The 26,551-nt window shown below is 42.2% G+C and overlaps 1 protein-coding gene across 2 annotated transcripts; it reads left to right on the top strand.

Moving 5' to 3' along the window:
- Positions 1 to 5,165: 5,165 nt before the first annotated feature.
- On the top strand, positions 5,166 to 26,271 carry naglu (N-acetylglucosaminidase, alpha). 2 transcript variants are annotated; one of them, XM_014158723.3, is made up of 7 exons: positions 5,166 to 5,436; positions 5,653 to 5,680; positions 21,051 to 21,198; positions 21,406 to 21,552; positions 21,650 to 21,735; positions 21,895 to 22,151; positions 22,458 to 26,271. In XM_014158723.3, the coding sequence occupies exons 1-7, from the start codon at positions 5,271 to 5,273 to the stop codon at positions 23,663 to 23,665; spliced, it is 2,040 nt and encodes a 679-aa protein (XP_014014198.1). In that variant the 5' UTR covers positions 5,166 to 5,270; the 3' UTR covers positions 23,666 to 26,271. The 2 variants fall into 2 exon arrangements, with proteins under 2 accessions (XP_014014198.1, XP_014014197.1); XM_014158722.3 differs by having other exon boundaries at positions 5,166 to 5,680.
- The last annotated feature ends 280 nt before the right edge of the window (positions 26,272 to 26,551 follow it).

The following is a 26,551-nucleotide window of genomic DNA, read 5'->3' on the forward strand; positions in this document are numbered from 1 at the left end:
TCCCCATCTGCATGTTCTCCCTCACACATTGCACATCTCCTTTTGCCTTTACACAGCGTCGTCACATGCCCAAACCTTTGACAGTTATAGCAACGCAATGGTTTCAGAACATATGCTCACACATTGTATCTCATATACCCAATCCTAACTTTCCTGGCAATACCAGATCCTCAAAGTTTAGTAGCACTGACAAGCTATCAACCACAAGTTTACATACCTGCCTGAGTTTGAACGCCTTCTCATACTGTTCAGCATTAAAACACACCACCACCAAACTTCCATCACAAAGAACTTTAGCAGGCAACATCTCCTACTTTACTCTCCAAATCTCTAGTCAACGTGATCAGACTCACCACCGTGACTCCACCTTGGTCCTTAAATTTGACCAAAACCTTGAACTCCACTCCTCTCAGCACTGCGAACCAAACCGCCCTCATCACTACGCTCCTTTGACAAGACCTGCAAAGGCTCTTCAGGCTTCCTCTTCTTCTTAACCTTTACTCTTACTATACCTCCACTTTTTCCACTCTACCACTACACGCCATCCCGTCCTCCTCAACTCCTAACCCCCCTACCTTTCCATCCATCTCTGCTCAAGTCACAGCCCCGTGTTGCTCAACCCCCTCCACTGGATTTCTTCCCGTTTTGACAATATAAAAACCAAAACTCAGGAAAAAGCATTTAAAAAAAACAACAACTAAGCAACACAAACAAAAATGTAGCCAGACATGGAAGAGAAAGCAAGTGAGGGGGGGGGCAATGCAAATAGTCTGGGTAGCCATTTGATTAGCTGTTCAGGAGTCTTATGGCTTGGGGGTAGAAGCTTTTTAGGAGCCTCTTGGACCTAGACTTGATGCTCAGGTACCGCTTGCCGTGCGGTAGCAGAGAGAACAGTCTATGACTAGGGTGGCTGGAGTCTTTGACAATTTTTAGGGCCTTCCTCTGACACCGCCTGGTACAGAGGTCCTGGATGGCAGGAAGCTTGGCCCCGGTGATGTACTGGGCCGTTCGCACTACCCTCTGTAGTGCCTTGTGGTCGGAGGCCGAGCAGTTGCCATACCAGGCAGTGATACAACCAGTCAGGATGCTCTCGATTGTGCAGCTGTAAAACCTTTTGAGGATCTGAGGACCCATGCCAAATCTTTTCAGTCTCCTGTCGTGAAAATTCAGTACTGAGAGAGACTTGGTAATTTATTCAAACAATCATCTTTATTTAATATCGATTCATTATTGCAATAATGAGGCTGGTAGACCCCCCACCCTTGAGTGTTGGACCGAGTAATCTAACCTTTACACAAATGCAGAGTACTATATATAGCTGACACTAACAATGCTCAGTCATGGTTGGTTCAACCCCCCTCGTGCAGACCAAGGAGCATCATAAGCCACTCTGGAATCATCCTGTCGTTATCTGCATGTGGGTTGTTATCTTAACCCCACCCTGGCTTAGTTTCCCAGATGCAAAAATAATTTAGAGATAATGAGGAATTGTTCTAAACTCCTTCTGGCTATCTTTATCTCGGTTAGACCCACCACATATTGTCTATGTAATGCAGTCTTTAAGTAATTTGTCAGCTCAAGCCATCTCTCGTGACCCTACGCCCAGATTAGTTGCAGGGAACTAGAGTGGAGACCATAAAAACATAGACCCTAACAGGACAGAAATGTGTTCCTATTTGTTAAGTATTAATTGCTAACTATTAATATCAAACAAATCAGGTAAATACGTAATTTTTCTCTCACACTCCTGAGGGGGAATAGGTTTTGTCGTGCCCCCTTCACGACTGTCTTGGTGTGCTTGGACCATGTTAGTTTGTTGGTGATGTGGACGTCAAGGAACTTTAAGCTCTCAACCTGCTCCACTACAGCCCCGTCGATGAGAATGGGGGAGTGCTCGGTCCTCCTTTTCCTGTCGTCCACAATCATCTCCTTTGTCATGATCACATTGAGGGAGAGGTTGTTGTCCTTGCAACACACGGTCAGGTCTCTGACCTCCTCTCTACAGGCTGTCTCATTGTTGTCGGTGATCAGGCCTACCACTGTTGTGTCATCACCAAACTTAATGATGGTGTTGGAGTCGTGCCCGGCCGTGCAGTCATGAGTGAACAGGGAGTACAGGAGGGGGCTGAGCATGTACCCCTGAGGGCCCTCCGTGTTGAGGATCAGCATGGCTGATGTGTTGTTACCTACCTGTACCACCTGGGGCAGCTCGTCAGGAAGTCCAGGATCCAGTTGCAGAGGGAGGTGTTTAGTCCCAGGTTCCTTAGCTTAGTGATGAGCTTTGTGGGCACTATGGTGTTGAACGCTGAGCTGTAGTCAATGAATAGAATTCTCACATAGGTGTTCCTTCTGTCCAGGTGTGAAAGGGCAGTGTGGAGTGCAATAGAGATTGCATCATCTGTGGATCTGTTGGTGCGGTATGCAAATTAGAGTGGGTCTAGGGTTTCTGGAATAATGGTGTTGATGTGAGCCATGACCAGCCTTTCAAAGCACTTCATGGCTACAGACGTGAGTGCTCCGGGTCGGTAGTCATTTAGGCAGGTTACCTTAGTGTTCTTAGGCACAGGGACTATGGTGGTCTGCTTGAAACATGTTGGTATTACAGACTCAGACAGAGAGAGGTTGTGAAGACAGAAATACTGGAGATTTTTAACTCTTATTATGGTGGTGATTTGACAAAATTGCAATCATGGTCTTGAATTAGACCGCTGGAGTACAGAGCCAAAACAATAACAAAAATGTCACTGTCCCAACAATTACCGAGGGCATTCCATGAATGCCACCAGGAGAAAGACAGAACAAACAAAAGCCAAACAGAAATATGCTGCTGAAATGAACAAGGAGGCAGTAAATTCGGACTGATCACTGTAATTTATACCATACACTTTTAATTTGAATAATGTTGAAGTACTAACAATATGGTCCTCAATAAAATTGATGGGACTTTAAACGCTGTGTAAGTTTTACTTGTGTATTACTTTAAATAAACTAAAATCTAAAATAAAGACGTCAATTTGTTGGTCTAAATGCCATTTTAATAACAATGCAGCTATTGGAATAAACCTATTTTGGGTAAAGACCAGTGTTGTGTTCCAGACCACCTAAAGCGAGACCGATTCAAGACCAAGAGCGGAAGGGGGGGTAAGACCGAGTCAAGATCAAGACTGGGAGGGGGACAAGCGGTCAGAGAACGAGTCAAGGCCGAGACCAGAAAAAAATTACAATTACAATCTGGTCTCGGTCTTGACTCGGTCTCTGACCGCTTGTCCCCCTCCCAGTCCTGGTCTTTACTCGGTCTTGCCCCCCCTCTGCTCTTGGTCTTGGCTCTGTACTCCAGCACTTTGTACTCCAGGACTTTGAAATGATACAGTGACTATGTTAAAGTGCAGACTGTCAGCTTTAATTTGAGGGTATTTTCATCCATATCGGGTGAACCGTTTAGAAATTACAGCACTTTTTGTACATAGTCCCCCCATTTTAGGGGACCAAAAGTATTGAAACAAATTCACTTATGTGTATTAAAGTAGTCAAAAGTGTAGCAATTGGTCCCAAATTCATAGCATGCAATGATTACATCAAGTTTGTGACTCTACAAACTTGTTGGATGCATTTGCTGTTTGTTTTGGTTGTTTCAGATTATTTTGTGGCCAATAGAAATGAATAGTAAATGTGTCATTTTGGAGTCACTTTTATTGTAAATAAGAATAGAATATTTGTTCTAAAGACTTATACATTCATGTGGATGCTACCATGATTCATAATCGTCGCCAAACACATTGGCTCCAGGTCATCTACAAGACCCTGCTAGGTAAAGTCCCCCCTTATCTCAGCTCACTGGTCACCATAGCAGCACCCACCTGTAGCACACGCTCCAGCAGGTATATCTCTCTGGTCACCCCTAAAGCCAACTCCTCCGTTGGTCGTCTCTCCTTCCAGTTCTCTGCTGCCAATGACTGGAACGAACTACAAAAATCTCTGAAACTGGAAACACTTATCTCCCTCACTAGCTTTAAGCACCAGCTATCAGAGCAGCTCCCAGATCACTGCACCTGTACATAGCCCATCTATAATTTAGCCCAAACTACTACCTCTTCCCCTACTGTATTTATTTATTTTGCTCCTTTGCACCATATTATTTATATTTGAACTTTGAACTTTCTTCAAACTACAAATCTACCATTCCAGTGTTTTACTTGCGATACTTTATTTACTTTGCCACCATGGCCTTTTTTTGCCTTTAGCCTCCCTTATCTCAAAACAATTCAATCATCAGGATCCATTTACAAGTTACTAAGAGGTACATGCATGCAAATCAAAAATAGACATGCAAACTATAAATACATATCAGGATGTGTAAACATATGCCCTGATAAAAGAATATCAACGAATGCAATAATTTTACAGGCTAACACAGGGATATTCACACATCAGCAATTTAAACAGAGAGGTAGAGAGAACTAAGACTTGGGCTATTGATTTATGGCCGTCTCTGGCCTGGCTATAGCTCTTATGAGGCAATCAGTAAATGCGCATGTGCAGGGACACAAGATAGGTTATACATTACAGAAGTAGCACGTAAACAATATAATTATTGCTATATCCCTTAATAATGAGTATGCTAGTTGCACTCAATAAATACTCTTGTAGCAATGACTAGACAATACTAAATGGACGAGGTAGCATGCATGGGGTAAATACAACCAGACAGTGAACGTAAACACGTATTAAAATGAAGTGTCGGGGCGGGCCCTGGAGTGCGTAAACGTCCTGATTGGTTGGAATGGGCGGATGAACGCGAATCATATTGAGAGGACCGTTTTTTTTAATGTCCTCTCAATATGATTCGCGTTGTTTTTTATATACAATAAATAAAACAACGCGTCTAACTTATATATATAGATATATATTTTTTTTTACATATAGGCCTACTGTAGGTCCAGCCTTGAAAACGCAATAACATAATTTGTGACGTTTTGCTGAGGAATTTCCCTGTGCCTTTCTATACCCAAATACATCTAACATTAATCTAAAATAAAACTTCCTCAGACTTTATCAGGTGACAATTTTTTTCCCATGATTTTACCATTTACCTTACCAACCTCTCGACTGTGATTGGTTTAATACTTTGATTGGCTCCAAACAAATCACACTCTGATTGGCACAGAGCATTTCTCAAAACGAAAACTTCCTGTTTGTCTGAAAATTGACCAAACTCGTATTTTATTACACGGACGCTTACGAGTCTTTCGCTTAAGTTGACTTTGATCAAAATGAGATTTAAATGTATTTATAGCATTGCTTTACTCGTAGTAGTCTCTAATTTATCAGCACATTGCGAGTTTCAGACTCTCGCACATTTAAAACCGCAAGCCAACGACAAGACTCAGGGAAGAGCTGTAGTGGAACTTCTGAGACGTCTACTTGGAAATAGATCTCGTGAGTTCATAGTGTCCGTCAACAGAACTTTATCCAATGACAATTTGGAAGTGTGTGAGCTCCGGTCGGCGAAAAACAATAAAATCATAGCCACAGGCAGCACTGGGGTGGCAGCCGCCTCTGGGATTTACAACTACTTAAAATACTTCTGTAATTGTCACGTATCGTGGTCAGGTAATCAACTTAACATTCCTCGCCCTTTGCCGCAACTCACAGGCGTACTGCGCATCAGCACCCAACACAGGTAAGTGAACGAAACTTTATGCGGAGATGTAACAGTCCTCACAGGATGAAATAGGGCAACCTAGGCTCATAGACTAGACGTAACATAGTAAACACGAGACACTCAAATTAGGGATACCTAGTCAGTTGTACAACTGAATGCCTTCAACTGAAATGTGTCTTCCGCATTTAACCCAACCCTTCTGAATCAGAGTATGATATGATATGTTATGATTGGTATGGTTACTTAAGGTTATGGTTACTAACCCAAAGGTTGCAAGTTTGAAACTCATCACAGATATTTTTTGTTAATTAGTCACTACTTATTACTTTTTAGCTACTTTGCAACTACTTAGCGTGTTAGATAACCCTAACCATTTTAGCTAAACCCAGAGGTGGGACCAAGTCATTGTTTTACAAGTCACAAGTAAGTCTCAAGTCTTAGCACTCAAGTCAAGACAGGCAAGTCTCAAGTCCAAAACTTTGAGTTTCGAGTCCTAAACAAGTCATAATGTGCTCTTCACCAAATGAAATACCATTTCATATTTTTAACAAGCGTAATAGTTTGTATATTAGGTTTCAAGTTTGAATCCCCGAGCTGACAAGGTACAAATCTGTCATTCTGCCCCTGAACAAGGCAGTTAACCCACTGTTCCTAGGCCGTCATTGTAAATAAGAATTTGTTCTTAACTGACTTGCTTAGTTAAATAAAGGTAAAATATATATTTTTTACACATCATGAATGTTTTAAAAAATATCTATCTATTACTTTCCAAATAAATGTTATATTTCCATGGAAATACATGGGTAGCCATGAGAAAGACCCCTCCATCTGTAATTTTCTTCCTGCATGTTTTGCAAGTTGCAATTCATTTTGGTGTTAAAGTCAGTCGAGTTGCAAGTCATCATATTTGTGACTCGAGTTTGACTCGAGTCCAAGTCATGTGACTCGAGTCCACCTCTGGCTAACCCTAACCACAACCTTAATGCTTTAACCTAACTCCTAAACATAACCCTAACCCTTAACTAACGTTAGCCAGCTAGCTAGAATTCGTATAATTTCATGTTTGTTTCAACATATTGTACGTTCTGCAAAATCATAACATATTGTATGTTTAGAAAATTCGTAACATATAATTTGAATTGTAAATCGCAACATGTCATATGAAATTGGTGATGGACATCCACAAATGATTACATACTAAATGGAGTGTCTGGGATTTACATACAGAATCATGTGAAATGCTTTGAGACCAGGTTGCAGCGGGACATAACAATGTATGCAGAACTCAATGGCATATTGTGCATTATCAATATAATTTTCATCTTACACAAATGTTTTGAGTTTAACAAATTCTAATATCCCAAATAGCGCCCGTCTTCTATTGACTGGTTAGTATTGTCAATTTATGTTTAGAAGCTTGAAAAAGCTGCTCAGATGTGGAAATCCAGTTCTACCACAAATATGAGAATGCTATACAGTTAGAGCCATTGACTTGGCTTACGATCTCCTAGTGAGATCCTTTTTGGAGCAGTGAGCAAGTTACCTAATTCATAGGCGCTAACTATCTTTAGTGCCTATTGATGAAGATATCTTCTTCCTGGGGGACTTTTAAGAGCCCAGAAGCTCAGTCTGAAGGTGAACACACATTGCTTACGGTACAGTTTTTGGAAACATAAGAAACAGCAAAGTATAGTAAATGTAAAATGAACAGTGTAATGTTTGGATTCACTCTCGTCGGGTGAACTGTTGTGTCCTCACCTTTTTACTTTAATGTTCCCATCATTTCCAAACTCTTCCCTTTTTATTGCTACCTGGTTATGCATACGTTTTCCAGATTTCTTCTGTAAGAAACATTTCAATTTAGCCCTAGGCCGATTCTCACGAATGCAAGAGGTTTTAAGAGTACATTCTTGTGCCAATGGCTTGGGAGAGCCGGGTTCGAGACCCGCAAGAAGCATTGCAATGTAGCCGTTCGCTACATTGGAGTCAGAAGTGGGATATGGCTGCCATGAGGCCATCAGAAAGGCACGTACATGAGAGGGACTTGCTATTGTTAAGCATGGGGACACGCTCCTCCTGTACGGAGAGCAGTGGCGTGTATTCATTCATGGATGCCAAGGGAAGTCAGGTGTCCCCCCCAAAAATTGACAATGAATAAAATAATTTGTCTTTAGTCTGTTTCCTAATTTTCCTTCAATTCGCAAGAGGCTGAATGTACAGTATCTCACTGGAGAAAGTATCTGAGATACTCTGTCTCAGTATTGTTTGGTCGATAGGCTGTTGGTTGACTAAGATCTTTTTTTAGTCAAGCAGTTTAAAATATATAGATTCTATGATATATGAGACACCTGTCTGATTCACGCCTGTCTCAGTGGACTAATCGATTGTGGAGGCCACGGGGATGGCACACAAGTATCACATTTACCGTTAATTCCCATCATTTCTAATGTACAATGTTTGTTTGGTTACGGTAATTTCTGTTAATGCATTCAATATATTACTATTAGTCTTTTACTGTTCTCATTGTCAAAGTGGAAACGTTGTTTGCGGACCGCACAACCTAAGCTACACTTGTGAGGAACAAGTTTTGGTTTATTTCATTCTATTTTGGAGTCAATTTATTCATTTTTTGTTTGTGGCGCTCCTGTCAATGTTGGGTAAGGACGCGCACCTGATTATCCATAAAAGTAGGCCTGGGCTACCTGGCCTGCGTGCAAATGTAGGCCTATAAATGTGCCCATGTGGGGATCTGATAGAATTTCTGATTGTCTTAACTCACCACCGCTGTGGAACTTCTCAAAGTAACTTTTTATTCACCTCAAACAGCAAGTAAACAAAGTCTGTTTTTACATCCATTGTGAATGACAATAGTTCCTCAACGTAGCCTATTTAAAAAATATTAGCAGCTCTCTTTCGATAACCACTCGGCGTGAAAGGGGGGAAAAATGTGTTTCTCTGCTCTGGTGGAAACGTCATAAAATAGGCCTAACTGATTACTTCTTATTAGGGATGCAAGATATATCGGTGAACATATTGGAATCAGATGATATTTGCTAAAACTACCAACATCGGTATCGGCCCGATGTCTATTAACGCCGATGTGCAAAACTGATGTCAAAGCTGACGTGCATACCTATATAACGTAGATACATGACGTAATGACAACACAGCATTCCTAACCTAGCCCACAATGTCTGCTGTGTGGATTGAGCAGTCAACAAGTCGAGCAGTCATTTGAAAGAGTAAGAATTTCAGCGAGACAACTCAAAGGCGAAATCCATTAACACCAAGATAATGGCATTCATTGCCCTTGACAATCAACCGTTCTCTGTTGTGATGTTGGCTTTCACCGACTGTTCGAGCACCGGTACACATGTTGCCCTACCGGAGTTACACAGTAATAGCGTCACTGCTATTCGCTTCACGACATACTATGGAACGCCATTTTGGGGCTTTGCGTGTGAAAAAAGATGCATTTCAAATAACACTATTTGACGAGTCAACAGTTCTATTATAGAATGTTGTGTGTTCTGAATTTGCACGTGCAATCCAAGCGCCACCACTACTATCAGTAGCACTGTCAAAGCTGTACAAAAACTCTGCAAACACAGGCCACAAACGATATGTTTACAATACCGTGTTGGTAATTAAGCATTATTTGTTTGACCGCAACTTCTGGGTTAGCTAGCTTTAGCTTGGTACCTAGCTAGCACCAATACAACCAGCCTGAAAACAATGACCAGTAGAAATTGCAGTCATTTTCATTATTCTTAGCAATGATTTAGGAATCCTTGTAAGTATTAGCTAGGTAGCCACTTGTTTTTCACCTATTGAACTTCAGTTCATGAAAATGAATAGCTAGCCAGCTACTTAACCCTGTTGCCCAAAGCTAACGTTATAAGCAGCCAGTTAGCTTCATCTGGCTAGTGAGGTTCAACCGGGTTAAGTGTTGTGAAGCTAGCCACAATAAGGATTAGGCACAAAGTGGAATTTGCGGTTTGCCTTCAAAAAATAAGTAACTCTTTGAAAGTGATGCAGAAGGTTACAATTGGTGGAATTGTAACCAATTGTGGCTCAATTCAGTTGTTTCAGAGTCCCGCAATAAGAGCTACGATGCTGATGTTCTCTGGGTGTCACTGAGTAGACTGATAACCATGTCATTGATCCACAATCCATAGGTAAGGCTGTACAGTTAAGTATGCCCCCAATGCAATTCTAAAGTATAATACATCCAGTGTGATTAAACAACCTCGTTTAGCATTTTCTATTCAATTATGGCATAATTTTACTATTTGTATCGCTGTCAGTTACATACTTTTATTTTGAAGGCTAACCGCATAGTCCACTATTGTGGCCAATCCTTATTGTGGCAAGCTTCACAGATGGGTCCAACCACCATTAATGAAATAAGAACGGTCTTATATATTAGGGTTATTTTAGATCATGACACCTAGCTATATAGTTAGCTAGCTAACTATAGCTACTGAAACAGATTGTCGTTTTGCTATGTTTCGGGGGAAGAACATTGTTTGCATCCATGAGCTAGCTAGCTTTTTTTTATGACCAGCACTGTAGGTGCGCGAGACAACTTTACCAGCATCATAGCATACGTATTGATGAATCGTTGTGACAATGAAATACGAGTGATAGGTAATCAATGTGTAATAATTACATAATTTAATGCATTCATACATTTTTTTTATGTGATGTGCAGTCATATTCAGGTCCTGATTGGTCAACAAGCTTATTTGACACGTCAAATAACACTATTTGACACGCAAAGACCCAAACTGAGTGCCATTGTATGAGAAATCCTACATATAGTTTATTAAAACACATAGGGTGTGTCTATATAGCGAAAAAGAAAAAAAACACACACAGAGAAATCAGTACCATGGACAGATGTATCGTATGTTATCGTTTCTGGTATCTTAGTTGTGACTGTATTAGACTAAGCATAGATGATTTGATGATGTTGAAATGGTGTTGGAATAGTGGATGTCTCAAACATTAACTTGCTTGACCAGTCTGTAGTAGGTCATGTAACTGTTTGTTTGTGGACTTCACCGGACAGATGTTGCTCTCCGATTTTGTGATGAAATAAAGAATTGCATTGTTTGCACACATCACAAAGCAGGTTGTAATATGGCTTTTTTCCTATTTTGTTGCATTACAACCTGTAATTTTAAATTGATTTTTATTTGGATTTCATGTAATGGATATACACAAAATAGTCAAAATTGGTGAACTGAAATGAAACAATAACTTGTTTAAAAACATTCTAAAAAAAAATGGAAAAGTGGTGCGTACATATGTATTCACCCCTTTGCTATGAAGCCCCTAAATAAGATCTGGTGCAACCAATTACCTTCAAAAGATTGCACACAGGTGGACTTTATTTAAGTGTCACATGATCTGTCACGTGATCTCAGTATATATACACCTGTTCTGAAAGGCCCCAGAGTCTGCAACACCACTAAGCAAGGGCACCATGAAGACCAAGGAGCTCTCCAAACAGGTCAGGGACAAAGTTGTGGAGAAGTACTGACCTGCCAAGAGAGGGCCGCCCAACAACTCACAGACCAGGCAAGGAATTAATCAGAGTCAACAAAGAGACCAAAGATAACCCTGAAGGAGCTGTAAAGCTCCACAGTGGAGATTGGAATATCTGTCCATAGGACCACTTTTATTTTATATTTTAACTTTATTTAACTAGGCCAGTCAGTTAAGAACAAATTCTTATTTACAATGACGGCCTAGGAACAGTGGGTTAACTGCCTTGTTCAGGGGCAGAAAAACAGATTTTTTTTCTTGTCAGATCGGGGATTCAATCTAGCAACCTTTCGGTTACTGGCCCAACGCTCTAACCACTAGGCTACCTGCCGCCCCATCCACTTTAAGCCGTACACTCCACAGAGCTGGGCTTTACGGAAGAGTGGCAAGAAAAAAAGCCATTGCTTAACTTCTATGGGCTAGGTGAATAGGTGAGACGCCCCGATTCCGGCGCAAGTATTATACATCAACACAATGCTACTTATGAAACTGTTTATATTTACTTTCAATTATCAAGTTTTCCACAAAAAAGAAAATGCTTAGTTTAATTTTAGGCATCAACGTTCGTTTTGTTTCTGAATAGTCTTTTCACTTTTCTCTCAATAAGAAAAATATACTTTCTGGTCACCTGAATACATTATCAATGACTTCCCTTTCAGCACAAATAGTTCAACATCACCCTTTAAACTTAGTGATCAACATGTACATAAGTTACACCAGAATGTCACATTCATCAGTCTTTTCTTTTAACTCAAACCACTTATTTCAGTAATGTTCAGCCACTAATAAACTATGTAAATGATACTGTATTTCCTTTGTCCCTTTACTTCGTCAGCAACCTGGAACATTGGAGAATTGTCACTGGTTGGCAGTGCGAAACTTACCTATACTCAATGCTGCATAGGCCTCCCCCAAGATGGCGATGGCTGTAGTAGAACTGGTCAGAAGATCAGTAGCGCATTCCGACTGCACCATGGGTCTCTCTCTCTCCTATTCCCTTTTGACAGGCGGAGAATGCAGCTCTGCTGTAGCCCTCTCCTCCTGACTGGCGAAGTCCTATTCACTTTACCATATCCCTCCTCTTGACTGGCAAAGTTCCGCATTAACTTCTATGGGCTACGTAGGACGCTAGCGTCCCACTTGCGGGACACAGCCAGTGAAATATCAGGGCGGCAAATTCAAAAACAACAAAATGTCATAATTCAACTTTCTCAAACATACAACTATTTTACACCATTTTAAAGATACACTTCTCCTTGATGTAACCACATTGTCCGATTTCAAAAAGGCTTTACAGCGAAAGCAAAACATTAGATTATGTTAGGAGAGTACATAGACAAATAATCACACAGCCATTTTCCAAGCAAGGACATGTGTCAATAAAACCCAAAACGCAGCTAAATGAAGCAATAACCTTTGACGATCTTCATCAGATGACACTCCTAGGACATTATGTTACACAATACATGTATGTTTTGTTCAATGAAGTTCATATTTATATCCAAAAACAGCATTTTTACATTGGCGCGTGATGTTCAGAAAATGTATTCCCACCAAAACTCCCGGTGAATGTGCACATCAATTGACAAAAATACTCATCATAAACGTTGACAAAATATATAACAATTATTTAAAGAATTATAGATACACTACCCCTGGATGCAACCGCTGTGTCAGATTTTAAAATAGCTTTACGGAGAAAGCACATTTTTCAATATTCTGAGTACATAGCTCAGCCATCACGGTGAGCTATACAGACACCCGCCAAGTTCGGGGCAACCTAAACTCAGAATTAGTATTAGAAATATTCTCTTATCTTTGCTGATCTTCGTCAGAATGCACTCCCAGGACTGCTACTTCCACAAGAAATGTTGTTTTTGTTCCAAATAATCCATATTTATGTCCAAATACCTCCATTTTGTTCGTGCGTACAGATCACTTATCCAAAGGCATAACGCGTGAGCGTGGAACCGGAGACAAAAAGTCAATGTTCCATTACCGTACTTAGAATCATGTCAAACGCTGTTTAACCTCTATGGGCTAGGTGGGACGCTTGCGTCCCACCTACTCAACAGCCAGTGTAATCCCGTGGCGCGTTATTCAAAAACCTCAAATGCAAAAACTTCAATTTTTCAAACATATGACTATTTTACACCATTTTAAAGACAAGACTCTCGTTAATCTAACCACACTGTCCGATTTCAAAAAGGCTTTACAACGAAAGCAAAACATTAGATTATGTCAGCAGAGTACCCAGCCAGAAATAATCAGACACCCATTTTTCAAGCTAGCATATAATGTCACATAAACCCAAACCACAGCTAAATGCAGCACTAACCTTTGATGATCTTCATCAGATGACAACCCTAGGACATTATGTTATACAATACATGCATGTTTTGTTCAATCAAGTTCATATTTATATCAAAAAACAGCTTTTTACATTAGCATGTGACTAGCATTCCGACCGAACACTGCCGGTGAATTTACTAAATTACTCACGATAAACGTTCACAAAAAACATAACAATTATTTTAAGAATTATAGATACAGAACTCCTCTATGCACTCTATGTCCGATTTTAAAATAGCTTTTCGGTGAAAGCACATTTTGCAATATTCTCAGTAGATAGCCCGGCATCACAGGGCTAGCTATTTAGACACCCAGCAAGTTTAGCCCTCACCAAAGTCAGATTTACTATAAGAAAAATGTTATTACCTTTGCTGTTCTTCGTCAGAATGCACTCCCAGGACTTCTAATTCAATAACAAATGTTGGTTTGGTCCCAAATAATCCATTGTTATATCCAAATAGCGGCGTTTTGTTCGTGCGTTCAAGACACTATCCGAAAGGGTAAATAAGGGTGACGAGCATGGCGCATTTCGTGACAAAAAAATTCGAAATATTCCATTACCGTACTTCGAAGCATGTCAACCGCTGTTTAAAATCAATTTTTATGCAATTTTTCTCATAAAAAAGCGATAATATTCCGACCGGGAAAGCGTGTATACGTACAAAGAGAGAGAAAATAAAAACATCTCGTGCACGCGCCGGATTCTCAGAGTACTCTGACCAGCCACTATCCAAACGCGATAATGTGTTTCAGCCTGGGGCTGCCTCGATATCATTCAGCTTTTTCCCGGGCTCTGAGAGCCTATGGGAGCCGTAGGAAGTGTCACGTTACAGCAAAGATCCTCAGTCTTCAATAAAAAGAGCCAAGATGAACAACAACTTGTCAGACAGGCCACTTCCTGTTCAGAATCTTCTCAGGTTTTTGCCTGCCATATGAGTTCTGTTATACTCACAGACACCATTCAAACAGTTTTAGAAACTTTAGGGTGTTTTCTATCCAAAGCCAATAATTATATGCATATTCTAGTTACTGGGCAGGAGTAGTAACCAGATTAAATCGGGTACGTTTTTTTATCCGGCCGTGTCAATACTGCCCCCTAGCCCTAACAGGTTAAAATCAATCTTTATGGTATTTTTTATGTAAAATTGTGATAATATTCCAACCGGACAATAGCGTATTCATTCAAGGAGAAAAAGAAGGAACAGCGTGCTCGCGTGAACGAGCATATCCAATCCCTTTGTTGCCAGGCAGTCCACTCAGAAACTGAGCTCCTATTATCTGCCCAGTGACAGCAGAATGCTCAAACCACTTTCTGAAGGCTTTAGACAGCCAATGGAAGCCTTAGGAAGTGCAATGTAACCCCACGGATACTGTAGTTTCGAAAGGGACTAGAAAGAACTACAATTCTCAGATCCTCCACTTCCTGGTTGACTTTTTCTCAGGTTTTTGCCTGCCATATGAGTTCTGTTATACTCACAGACACCATTCAAACAGTTCTAGAAACTTCAGAGTGTTTTCTATCCGAATCTACTAATAATATGCATATTCTAGTTTCTGGGCCAGAGTAGTAACCTGTTTAAATTGGGTACGTTTTTCATCCGGCCGTGAAAATACTGCCCCCTAGCCCAGACAGGTTAAAGAAAAATAAATAATAAGCAAACGCGTTTGGTGTTTGCCAAAAGGCATGTGGGAGACTCCCCAAACATATGGAAGAAGGTGCTCTGGTCAGATGAGACTAAAATTGAGCTTTTTGGCCATCAAGGAAAACGCTATGTCTGGCGCAAACCCAGCACCGCCCATTACCCCGAGATGATCATCCCCACAGTGAAGCATGGTGGTGGCAGCATCTTGCTGTGGGGATGTTTTTCATTGGCAGGGACTGGGAAACTGGTCAGAATTTAAGGAATGATGGATGGCTGTAAAAACAGGGAAATTCTTGTGGGTAACCTGTTTGTCTTCCAGAGATTTGAGACTGGGACGGAGGTTCACCTTCCAGCAGGACAATGACCCTAAGCATACTGCTAAAGCAACACTCGAGTGGTTTAAGGGGAAACATTTTAAATGTCTTGGAATGGCCTAGTCAAAGCCCAGACCTCAAGCCAATTGAGAATCTGTGATATGACTTGAAGATTGCTGTACACCAACAGAACCCATCCAACTTGAAGGAGCTGGAGCAGTTTTGCCTTGAATGGGCAAAAATCCCAGTGGCTAGATGTGCCACGCTTATAGAGACATACCCCAAGAGACTTGCAGCTGTAATTGCTGCAAAAGGTGGCTCTACAAAGTATTGACTTTGGGGGGGTGAATAGTTATGCACCCTCAAGTTTTCTGTGTTTTTGTCTTATTTCTCGTTTGCTTCACAGTAGAAAATATTTTGCATCCTCAATGTGGTAGGAATGTTGTGTAAATCAAATGATAGAAACCCCTCAAAAAATAAACTTTAATTCCAGGTTGTAAGGCAACAAAATAGGAAAAATGCCAAGAGGCTGAATACTTTCGCAAGCCACTGTACATAGTCTCATTACAATCTATGCTCGTTCATTAAATTGTCAGACAATAGCGGTGAATGTGCGGTGAATGTGGAAAGAAAAATATCACACATTATGTTTGACCCTGCATGTGAAATATGTGCTTAGTCTCTCTCGGAGTGTCAGCATTTGCATATGACCAGTTCAGTGTTCTGGGCTCTCTTTCGCTGCTTTATGGCACAGTGAAAATCGGGGGGGGGGGGTGAGAACAGAGCATTGTTACAATTGAGTTATCCTTGTTTATTGTGAGCGCTGTGCCCTTCAATTATCCATAGTGCATTAGTCGCACATCAGCTAACCCCAGCTATGTCATCATGTAAACAGTGGTTGGATTGTAAAGTCCATGGCAAGCATGGAGCAGTTTTTCCCATGACACAACATTAACAGTGAAGTTTAAGTCAATTGTTGAGCTTGAACCTGGCTGAAAGATTTCATCCAATGAATCAACAGGATCTGTATGACAAACGCTGGTGTCAAGGTCAGCAGCAGGATTAGTCTGTAGAACATACACTAGTTAGTGATTAGCCAACATTTTATTACTTTGTCCCCATCAGTACGCACTCAAAAGTACTATATCCACCCACCAACCCCACTCGTGTCAATAGATCATGCATACTAACCTTCACACACAATACCCACACTTAACAGGCACCAGTCGGTCACCCACAGTATCTCCTCCTTACTAATTTTCTCCAATTTAGACTTCAAGCTTCGTATAAACAATCAACTAAGCATCTACAATGCAGAGAACTACAGTAGACGTTGTAGCCTACTTATAACACACCAACTATTACCATGAGACACAGACCATGTTTATGCCTAGTACCAGTACACAGTGCATTCGGAAAGTATTCAGACCCCTTCACTTTTTCACATTTTATTATGTTACAGCCTTATTCTAAAATTAATTATAGTTTTTTTCCCCCTCATCAATCTACACACAATACCCCATAATGACAAAGCAAAAACAGATTTTTTTAAATGTTTAAAAATGAAATGCATAAGTATTCAGACCCTTTACTCTGTATTTTGATGGAGCACCTTTGGCAGCGAGTCTTCTTGGGTATGACACTACAAGCTTGGCACACCTGTATTTGGGGAGTTTCTCCCATTTTCTTCTCTGAATATCCTCTCAAGCTCGGTCAGGTTGGATGGGGAGCGTTGCTACACAGCTATTTACAGGTCTCTCCAGAGATGTTCGATCGGGTTCAAGTCCGGGCTGACTGGGCCGCTCAAGGACATTCAGAGACTTGTCCTGAAGCCACTCCTGCGTTGTCTTGGCTGTGTGCTTAGGGTCATTGTCCTGTTGGATGGTGAACCTTTGCCCCAGTCGGCGGTCCTGAGCGCTCTGGAGCAGGTTTTCATCAAGGATCTCTCTGTACTTTGCTCTGTTCATCTTTCCCTCGATCCTGACTAGTCTCCCAGTCCCTGCCGCTGAAAAACATCTCCACAGCATGATGCTGCCACCATGCTTCACCGTAGGGATGGTGCCAGGTTTCCTCCAGACGTGACACTTGGCATTCAGGCCAAAGAGTTCAATCTTGGTTTCATCAGACCAGAGAATCTTGTCAGTCCTTTAAGTGCCTTTTGGCAAACTCCAAGCCGGCTGTCATGTGCCTTTTACCGAGGAGTGGCTTCCGTATGGCCACTACCATAAAGGCCTGATTGGTGGAGTGCTGCAGAGATGGGAGAACCTTCCATGAGTACAACCATCTCCACAGAGGAGCTCTGTCAGTGACCATCCGGTACTTGATCCCTGACCAAGACCCTTCTCCCTCGATTGCTCAATTTGGCCGGGCAGCCAGCTCTAGGAAGAGTCTTGGTGGTTCCAAGCTTCCATTTAAGAATGATGGAAGCCACTGTGTTTTTGGGGACCTTCAATGCTGCAGAAATGTTTTTGTAATCATGTCCAATCAATTGAATTTACTACAAGTGGACCCCAATCAAGTTGTATAAACATCTCAAGGATGATCAATGGAAAAAGGATGCACCTGAGCTCAATTTCGAGTCTCATAGCAAAGGATCTGAATGCTTATAAGGTATTTGTTTAACTTTTTTTTATGTATTTGGAAAAATGTCTAAACCGGTTTTTCATTTTGTCATTATGGGGTATTGTGTGTAGATTGAGGATATATATTTTTTTATCAAATCCATTTTAGAATAAGGCTGTAACGTAAGTAAATGTGGAACAAATCAAGGGGTCTGAATACTTTCTGAATACACTATTTATTTGCTCATCACGGAGTCATGGAAAGATTTAGCAAAGGTGATTTGCCCTAGTTCCTGGTGCTGAGTTTGATGTTGACGTCACTGCAGATGTTAATGGGATCGGTTCATATCTCTGCAGATGTTAATGGGATCGGTTCATATCTCTGCAGATGTTAATCGAACATACAGGCCAGTCAAGTTAGCATCTGCAGTAGTTAGTTGGCTAGCTAACAGGTAGATGTGGTCCAGTAGCTAACGTAACTTAACATAGCTAACATTTGCTTGCAAAGTTACAAATCACATTGCCAGATAGCAGCTGGCTAATTACATTGATTTGCTTCGTAATGTTTAGCCATCAAATTATGAAAGCTAGCTAGATTTTGGTTTAGATAAACACTACGTTACCTCTGCTCGACTTCTTAGTAAGGTAACCAATGAAATGTTAACCCAGCAGCCTGTGCTTGCTTGTAATGGAATAATGTGGAAATGGAATAATGTGTCCCTGAACAAAGGGGGGGTTAAAATCGAAAGGAAAAGTCAATATCTGGTGTGGCCACCAGCTGCATTAAGTACTGCAGTGCATCTCCTCCTCATGGACTGCACCAGATTTGCCGGTTCTTGCTGTGAGATGTTACCCCACTCTTCCACCAAGGCACCTGCAAGTTCCCTGACATTTCTGGGGGGAATGGCCCTAGCCCCCACCCTCCGATCCAACATGTCCCAGACGTGCTCAATGGGATTAAGATCCGGGCTCTTCGCTGGCCATGGCAGAACACTGACATTCCTGTCTTGCAGGAAATTACGCACAGAACGAGCAGTATGGCTGGTGGCATTGCGATGCCGGAGGGTCATGTCAGGATGAGCCTGCAGGAAGGGTACCACATGTGGGAGGATGTCGTCTTCCCTGTAATGCACAGTGTTGAGATTGCTTGCAATGATAACAAGCTCAGTCCGATGATGCTGTAACACACCGCCCCAGACCATGACGGACCCTCCACCTCCAAATCGATCCCGCTCCAGTGTACAGGCCTCGGTGTAATGCTTATTCCTTCGACGATAAACGCGAATCCGACCATCACCCCTGGTGAGACAAAACCGTGACTCGTCAGTGAAGAGCAGTTGTTGTCGGTGATGTCTGGTATGGACCTGCCTTACAACAGAACAGACCTGTAAGCCCTCAGTCCAGCCTCTCTCAGCCTATTGTGGACAGTCTGAGCACTGATGGAGGGATTGTGCGTTCCTGGTGTAACTCGGGCAGTTGTTGTTACCATCCTGTGCCTGTCCCGCAGGTGTGATGTTAGGATGTAACGATCCTGTGCAGGTGCTACACGTGGTCTGCCACAGCGAGGACGATCAGCTGTCCGTCCTGTCTCCCTGTAGCGCTGTCTTGGGCATCTCACAGTACGGACATTGCAATTGATTGCCCTGGCCACATCTGCAGTCCTCATGCCTCCTTGCAGCATGCCTAAGGCACGTTCACGCAGATGAGCAAGGATCCTTGGCATCTTTCTTTTGGTGTTTTTCAGAGTCAGTAGAAAGGCCTCTTTTTAGTGTCCTATGTTTTCATAACTGTGACCTTAATTGCCCACCGTCTGTAAGCTGTTAGTGTTTTAACGACCGTTCCACAGGTGCCTGTTTATTAATTGTTTATGGTTCATTGAACAAGCATGGAAACAGTGTTTAAACCCTTTACAATGAAGGATTTTTAGAAGTTATCTTTGAAAGACAGGGTCCTGAAAAAGGGACGTTTCTTTTTTTGCTGAGTTTAGTTATTCGCAAGCTGATGTTCTATGAACGAGTGGTTTCTCCAGTGAATAACGTTAGCTAACTTTTGACACCCATTCTCAACTGGATCCACCTTGGCAGGGGTGGTACTACGTTCTGAAATCGCTGTGAATTCTGGATATTGGGGTTTGCTTACAACCAGGAAAAGTAGATTACCTGTTTCTAGCGGTGAGATGCAGAAATGCTTGCATTTGTGTGTAGTGAGGAAATTATTTGACACATTGGCCATTAATGTTTATTATCATATGTGAAAGAACAGCGGTGAAATTTTCCTTTAACATTACCTTTTTAATTAGTTTTTTTTTTAGGTGTGATTTAGCCTCTGAACTCATTATTTAAGCAGGTAAGGATGCGTTTTGGATTTTTATTTAGTCATTAGCCCATCTGTAATAGCTACACTAGCTATCCGGCTTACACAGTTACTTTTTCCTCCTTGTTCAGAGTGTGCGCGACGTGATTCATTCCACTTTGACCTTGACGTTGGCAATATTTCTGGAAATTAATTTCCAGATTGGGGTACGTTTGGCTTTTTAAGCCAATTGCTGGCTACACACAGGTGGGATAATGTCAATGTGGCTTTGATTAGATAGTAGCCAGGAGCTTAAAGTATCTGATATTTGTGAGATTTGTTTATGACAGTTTGCGCGAACAAGTAAAACATTTATCGCCTTTAAGAATTGTTTGGCTTCTGGTAGCTTGCGATCAACCTGTTGTAGACCTCTGTTACTACATCAATCAGGCCTGTTACACTGGACACAACATTTGTCAAGCTTGAGATGCTCCTATTCATTTCAATGAAAGCTGGACGTAAGCAACATTCACTTTTCAATAATTAGACATGATAAAGTGGCTCGCGCTCTGCTGACGCTGGCAAAACGTTGTGTCCAGTGTAGCAACTAAACACCAATGTTTTCCCGACGTCCCAGTGTAGCTCCCTGGTAATGCCTTTCTCTTGTTTCTAGATTCAGGTACTATCAGAACGTATGCACTCAGAGCTACTCCACAGTGTGGTGGGACTGGCCACGATGGCAGAGAGAGATCGACTGGATGGCACTGAATGGCATCAATCTGCCGTTGGCATTTACTGGACAAGAGGCCTTGTGGCAAGAGGTAACGAGATCCCACAGTGTGTGTGTGCTGTGGTGGAGCAAACTGGAATGCATATTACAACTCATTTCCTACTAATAGGTGGGGGTAATGCCAGATAAAAGTGCAAAGTAATTTTTTGCTGAGTTTTTCCTATTTAAACACATTTTGTCTTAAAACTGTATTGTATTTTAGAACAACTCTGACATCTAGCTGTTTGTGATGGATTAGGTGTACCTCTCACTGGGGCTGAACCAGACTGAAATTGACCACTTCTTCACTGGCCCCGCCTTCCTAGCCTGGAACCGTATGGGGAACCTGTTCCAGTGGGGCGGACCCCTACCACAGTCCTGGCATGTGAAGCAGCTCTATCTTCAAGTACTAACATTTTGATTGGTCTCCACTCACACATTGGTTCCCCCCTGCATTTGGAATAATAATGATATATATGTTGTATATTTCTTCTGCACTTCAGTTCAAGATTTTAGACCGAATGAGGTCCTTTGGAATGCTGCCTGTCTTGCCGGCTTTCTCTGGGATTGTGCCTCAGGGCATCGCCAGGTATGACTGCTGATTCAAAACCGTTTCATCAATCCATGGCTTCTGTTCTATATTTTTTGTTGTTGGAATACAAAATAAATATTTGAATCAGTTAAGATCAATGTGCTCGGAAACAATGTTTTCCTGGATTGTTCAGTCCTTGTTTGTTCCATTTTCCAGGCTCTTTCCGAAAGCCAACGTGACTAAACTGGCGCCCTGGAGCCATTTCAACTGCAGCTACTCCTGCGCATATACCCTGGACCCCCGTGACCCTCTGTTCCGTTCGATCGGCTCCCTGTTCCTGTCCCAGCTGGTCAAGCAATTTGGCACAGACCACATCTACAACACAGACACCTTCAACGAGATGACGCCGACCTCCTCGGACCCCACCTACTTGTCCGCGGTCAGCCGCGCAGTCTTCGACACCATGACCTCTGGTGAGACGTGCATGCCGAACGACGCAGAAAAACCCGCTGTCTGTTAATTAGCTGACACTAGCTTTGTTGCCCTCTAATGTGTTAAGTAGTTTTTCTTCCGGGAATTCCGGCCACAACAGTGAGCGGATGTTAAAATGGCAGTATACATTGGGTCATAATTACTGTAATTATCCTACTTTCATAACCCCAGGGTGCCCTGCCATAGTGCCACCTGTGGGGGGGTTGTACCCCTTGCCCATACTCTTAGCCATATCAAGAGCTCTGCCTTTCTTCTCTCTCACCCCAAAATCTTTTTTTTGTCTCCAGTGGATCACCGGGCCATTTGGCTGATGCAGGGCTGGCTCTTTGTGTTTGACACAGCATTCTGGAAGCCTGCACAGATTCAGGCCCTTCTGCACGGAGTGCCCATCGGTCGGATGATCGTGCTGGACTTGTTTGCAGAGTCCACGCCGGCTTTCTCCTTAACCAAGTCTTTCTACGGCCAGCCCTTCATATGGTGCATGCTTCACAACTTTGGCGGCAACAGCGGGCTCTTTGGCACGGTGGAGAGCATCAACTCAGGGCCGTTCGACGCGCTCGCCTTCCCTAACTCCACCCTGGTTGGGCTCGGGCTAGCACCGGAGGGCATCGAGCAGAACCCTGTGGTGTACGAGCTGATGAGCGAGTTGGCATGGCGCAAAGAGCCAGTCAACCTGGCCAAGTGGGTGTCGCTGTATGCGGTTCGCCGCTACGGCAGCACCCACGAGAACCTTACGGCCGCCTGGAGACTGCTTTTTGGTAGCATTTACAACTGCACCGTGCCCCACTACAAGAACCACAACCATAGTCCACTGGTGCACCGGCCCTCGCTGCACAAGACCACAGAGGTGTGGTACCAGCGGGCTGACCTGTACGAGGCCTGGAGGCTGTTGTACCAGGCGGCCTGGCCTCTCATGGCCCAAGAGACGTTCCGATACGACCTGGTGGACGTCACCCGAGAGGTTCTGCAGCTTCTCACCACCGACTACTACCGCGAGATCCGGGATGCCTTCCAGGCCCAGAAGCTTCCGGAACTCCTGACGGCGGGGGGCGTGCTGGTGTATGACCTCCTCCCCGAGCTGGAGCGCCTGCTGTCCAGCGACGGCCACTTCCTGCTGGGGACGTGGCTGGAGCGGGCACACTCCCTGGCCCTGGATGAGGCAGAGGCGCGGCTGTACGACATGAACGCCCGGAACCAGATCACCCTGTGGGGGCCCGAGGGCAACATTCTGGACTATGCCAGCAAGGAGTGGGGTGGCCTGATGGAAGACTACTATTCCCAGCGATGGAGCCTGTTTGTCAACACCCTGGTGGAGTGCCTGGAGAGAGGCCGACCCTTCAGGCAAGACGCTTTCAACCAGGCCGTCTTCCAGGTGGAGAAGGGCTTTGTTTTCAACAAGCGGAAGTACCCCTCCAAACCACAGGGTGACACCTACGACATAGTCAGCAGAATCTTCCTCAAGTATTATCCACAGGCTTTGGAGAGACTAAAGTGAGCCTGTCTGTAATCTGCCGAAAGACTTAATCTCCTTTCACAGCGAGAAGAATGTCTCCCCCCCTCAATCACTTTTCTGTAGAATGTACTCAGAGGCTCAAAATACACTTTTATTTTGTAAATAATTATATTGTGGATTGTTGAGATTACTAGAGCAGCATGCAAATGTACATATTGAAGATGAAACATCCAAACATATGTTAAATGTGTAAGGAAAAATAACAATGACCTATGACATTAAATAGAGAGTTCAGCAAAGTGACATTAAATAGAGAGTTCAGCAAAGTGACATATTTTGATATTTGTTTTCTTACCTTCGACGCAGTCTATGGACAAGAAGTAACTGCAATCCACTATTCGGTTTTGTTAAACTACCACTGCGAACAAATGGTAAAATTTGCATTTTCAGAGCAAAAACGAATGTAAGTCAATCACCCTTGTTTAGCATGTTTTAAATGTAATGCCCAAATGATCTCTTAAATGGATTGTGTTGCTCAATTGCTTTCCAATTACTTGGTTTAAACAAAACAAAAAATGGGAGATTTGGCCAGGAAATTAGGCTGCTTTCAAGGTAAGGAAACTAATATTTAAATATATATTTCACTGTTAAGTAGCCTTGCTTGAGCCTTGGCATGCATTTCACTGCAGGTAGGCCAAGTGCAGCTGTATTTGGCTCAATATCAAATCATTTCTGGGTAACAACTAAGTTAAGCAGTTTTACGTTAACATTTTAAAAAAAAATAAAAAATAGCTTTTTAGCGCAACTATTTCTCATGCAAGCATTTTGCTAGGACTGTCTGGGAGTGGAGCGGGGAAGGGAACCAGAGCGGTGCACTAATCACAGTTACGATTGTGGAAGGAAGCAGAGAGGCCTAATGGGAGGGATATGTAACTTGAAAACGAACTGTTATTTGCAGAGGTTTGGAAGTCTCTCTTTATTATTGGTCTAATAACTTATTTCGCCTCGATGAGACGAGCCAAAACACGAGGCGAGCCACAACCCATACAAAACCTGCTGAATAGAAGGTCCTGGGTTGTATTTTTCAGCCAGCAACTATCGGGAAATAACACTGATCACATTTGTTTCACACTTTTACAGTGTTCTTTTCAGCGGTTATACAAAAATGATACAGAACACAGGAAAATCTGAACTTTGACTGCACTGGGCCTTATACTTAATTACTATAACCAGCATAGATGAATATATGACTTCATTGCGCCATTAATTAATACACTGTGTACAAAACATTAGGAACACCTGCTCTTTCACATGGTCAGTCTGTCATGGAAAGAGCCGTGTTCTTAATGGTTTGTATACTCGGTGTATTATAGAGAGTAGTCCTTTTGGAGCCCAGATCATTTATTTATGAATCCCATCATTGGAATTTTCAGTAGTTGGGTTTCCCAAGGGACTCCATAGGCCAGCATAACTGACCTAAGTTGTAAATGTACAAAAAAGGAATTGCCCGGTAATGTGAATGTATCTTTCAAAATTTGGAATGTTCTCAAATCATTACTGTTCATGATATCGATAAGGGTACGGATTCCACATTTGGGCTGACGCAAAAGGCCGTCCTCCAGATCGCAAGGCATTGTGAAATGTTGGAGTATGGGAATGCCATTTTGATTCCCAGTTACATTGTTTTTTAAATTTTGCGCCAAATAGGAATTGTGTGAGCAATAATGGGACCAAAGTGTAGTTTACATTGTTTAAGGGATATACAGTATCAGTGAAGACTACCTCTTCCAGGGCGATAGCAGACATCATATTTCTCTATATACTCAGCCGGGGGGCAGAAGAATCTTGTCTTAACCAATTTAGGATGTGGCGAATTGCTAGTGCCTGGAGATACAATTGAAAGCTTGGCACGGATAGTCCTACGTCTTTCCCTATTTGTACCGCAATATGAATTTTATCCCAATAGCCAGAAGGGGAGCCTTCTACTCCCAAATATTTTAAATGGGAACTATTGGGATTCCATAAGTAGAGTCCTCCTGATTTTGATCAGATTCATTTTATAGCTTGAGATCAATTCAGCTTCATCTATGATCTTCGATGCGTTAGGGAGCAATCAGAGGTGTACAGGTCTTTATAGAAGCGAGAGAATCTTTAATTAATTTGTGTTCTGATAGTAATTACTGTCTTTCAGATTCAATAGTTGCTAATATCAGCCAATTGATCATTACTACTTAGCTTGTTGGCCACAATTACCATGGAAATAATGGTTAAGTCTTACTCTATGGATGGCAAATTCTGCTCTGTCTAATTAATAAGTTAAGTTCTGTCTTGACTTTGGAAAAATGGCTACCTGGTCTAAAGAGAGTTTGTGGAGAACGCTCAAAACAGTTACAGAATAAATCAGATTTGTAAATGTTAATTGTGGTCCCGTGTGGCTCAGTTGGTAGAGCATGGTGTTTGCAACGCCAGGGTTGTGGGTTTGATTCCCACGGGGGACCAGTACGGGGGGGAAAAGTATGCAATGTACGCATTCACTACTGTAAGTCGCTCTGGATAAGAGCGTCTGCTAAATGACTAAAATGTAAATGTATTCGCGCCAAATGCAATTGCCTTATTTTTAATAAAACCTTTGGTGGCATTCCATAGAATCCGGGGGTCATCGACTGAAATTTTTGTTGATCTTTATGAATGAATTGAATTGAATTTCAAATTGATGACAGAAATCAGGATTTTGTAGTAATGAAACGTTGAAACGCCATCTTGTGTCTCTTTTGAGATTCTGAAGTTGGCAGTAGTCAGCGTGGTGGTCTGACATACTCATATGTTGAATTTCTATTTTCTCAATTAAATTAAATACAGGTGTAGATAATAGTATGAAATCGATTCATGAGAATGATGTATGCCTGTTTGAGGAGAAAGTGTACTCTT

This window comes from Salmo salar, chromosome 19, assembly GCF_965601325.2.
Source record: "Salmo salar chromosome 19, fSalSal1, whole genome shotgun sequence".
NCBI classification, from domain to species: Eukaryota; Metazoa; Chordata; class Actinopteri; order Salmoniformes; family Salmonidae; genus Salmo; species Salmo salar.

Coding starts and splice junctions, on each gene's coding strand:
- naglu (XM_014158722.3), top strand. CDS start 5,271: ATGAGATTTAAATGTATTTATAGCATTGCTTTACTCGTAGTAGTCTCT. Junction 5,681..21,050: donor CGCATCAGCACCCAACACAG/GTAAGTGAACGA, acceptor TCTTGTTTCTAG/ATTCAGGTACTATCAGAACG. Junction 22,152..22,457: donor CTTCGACACCATGACCTCTG/GTGAGACGTGCA, acceptor TTTTGTCTCCAG/TGGATCACCGGGCCATTTGG.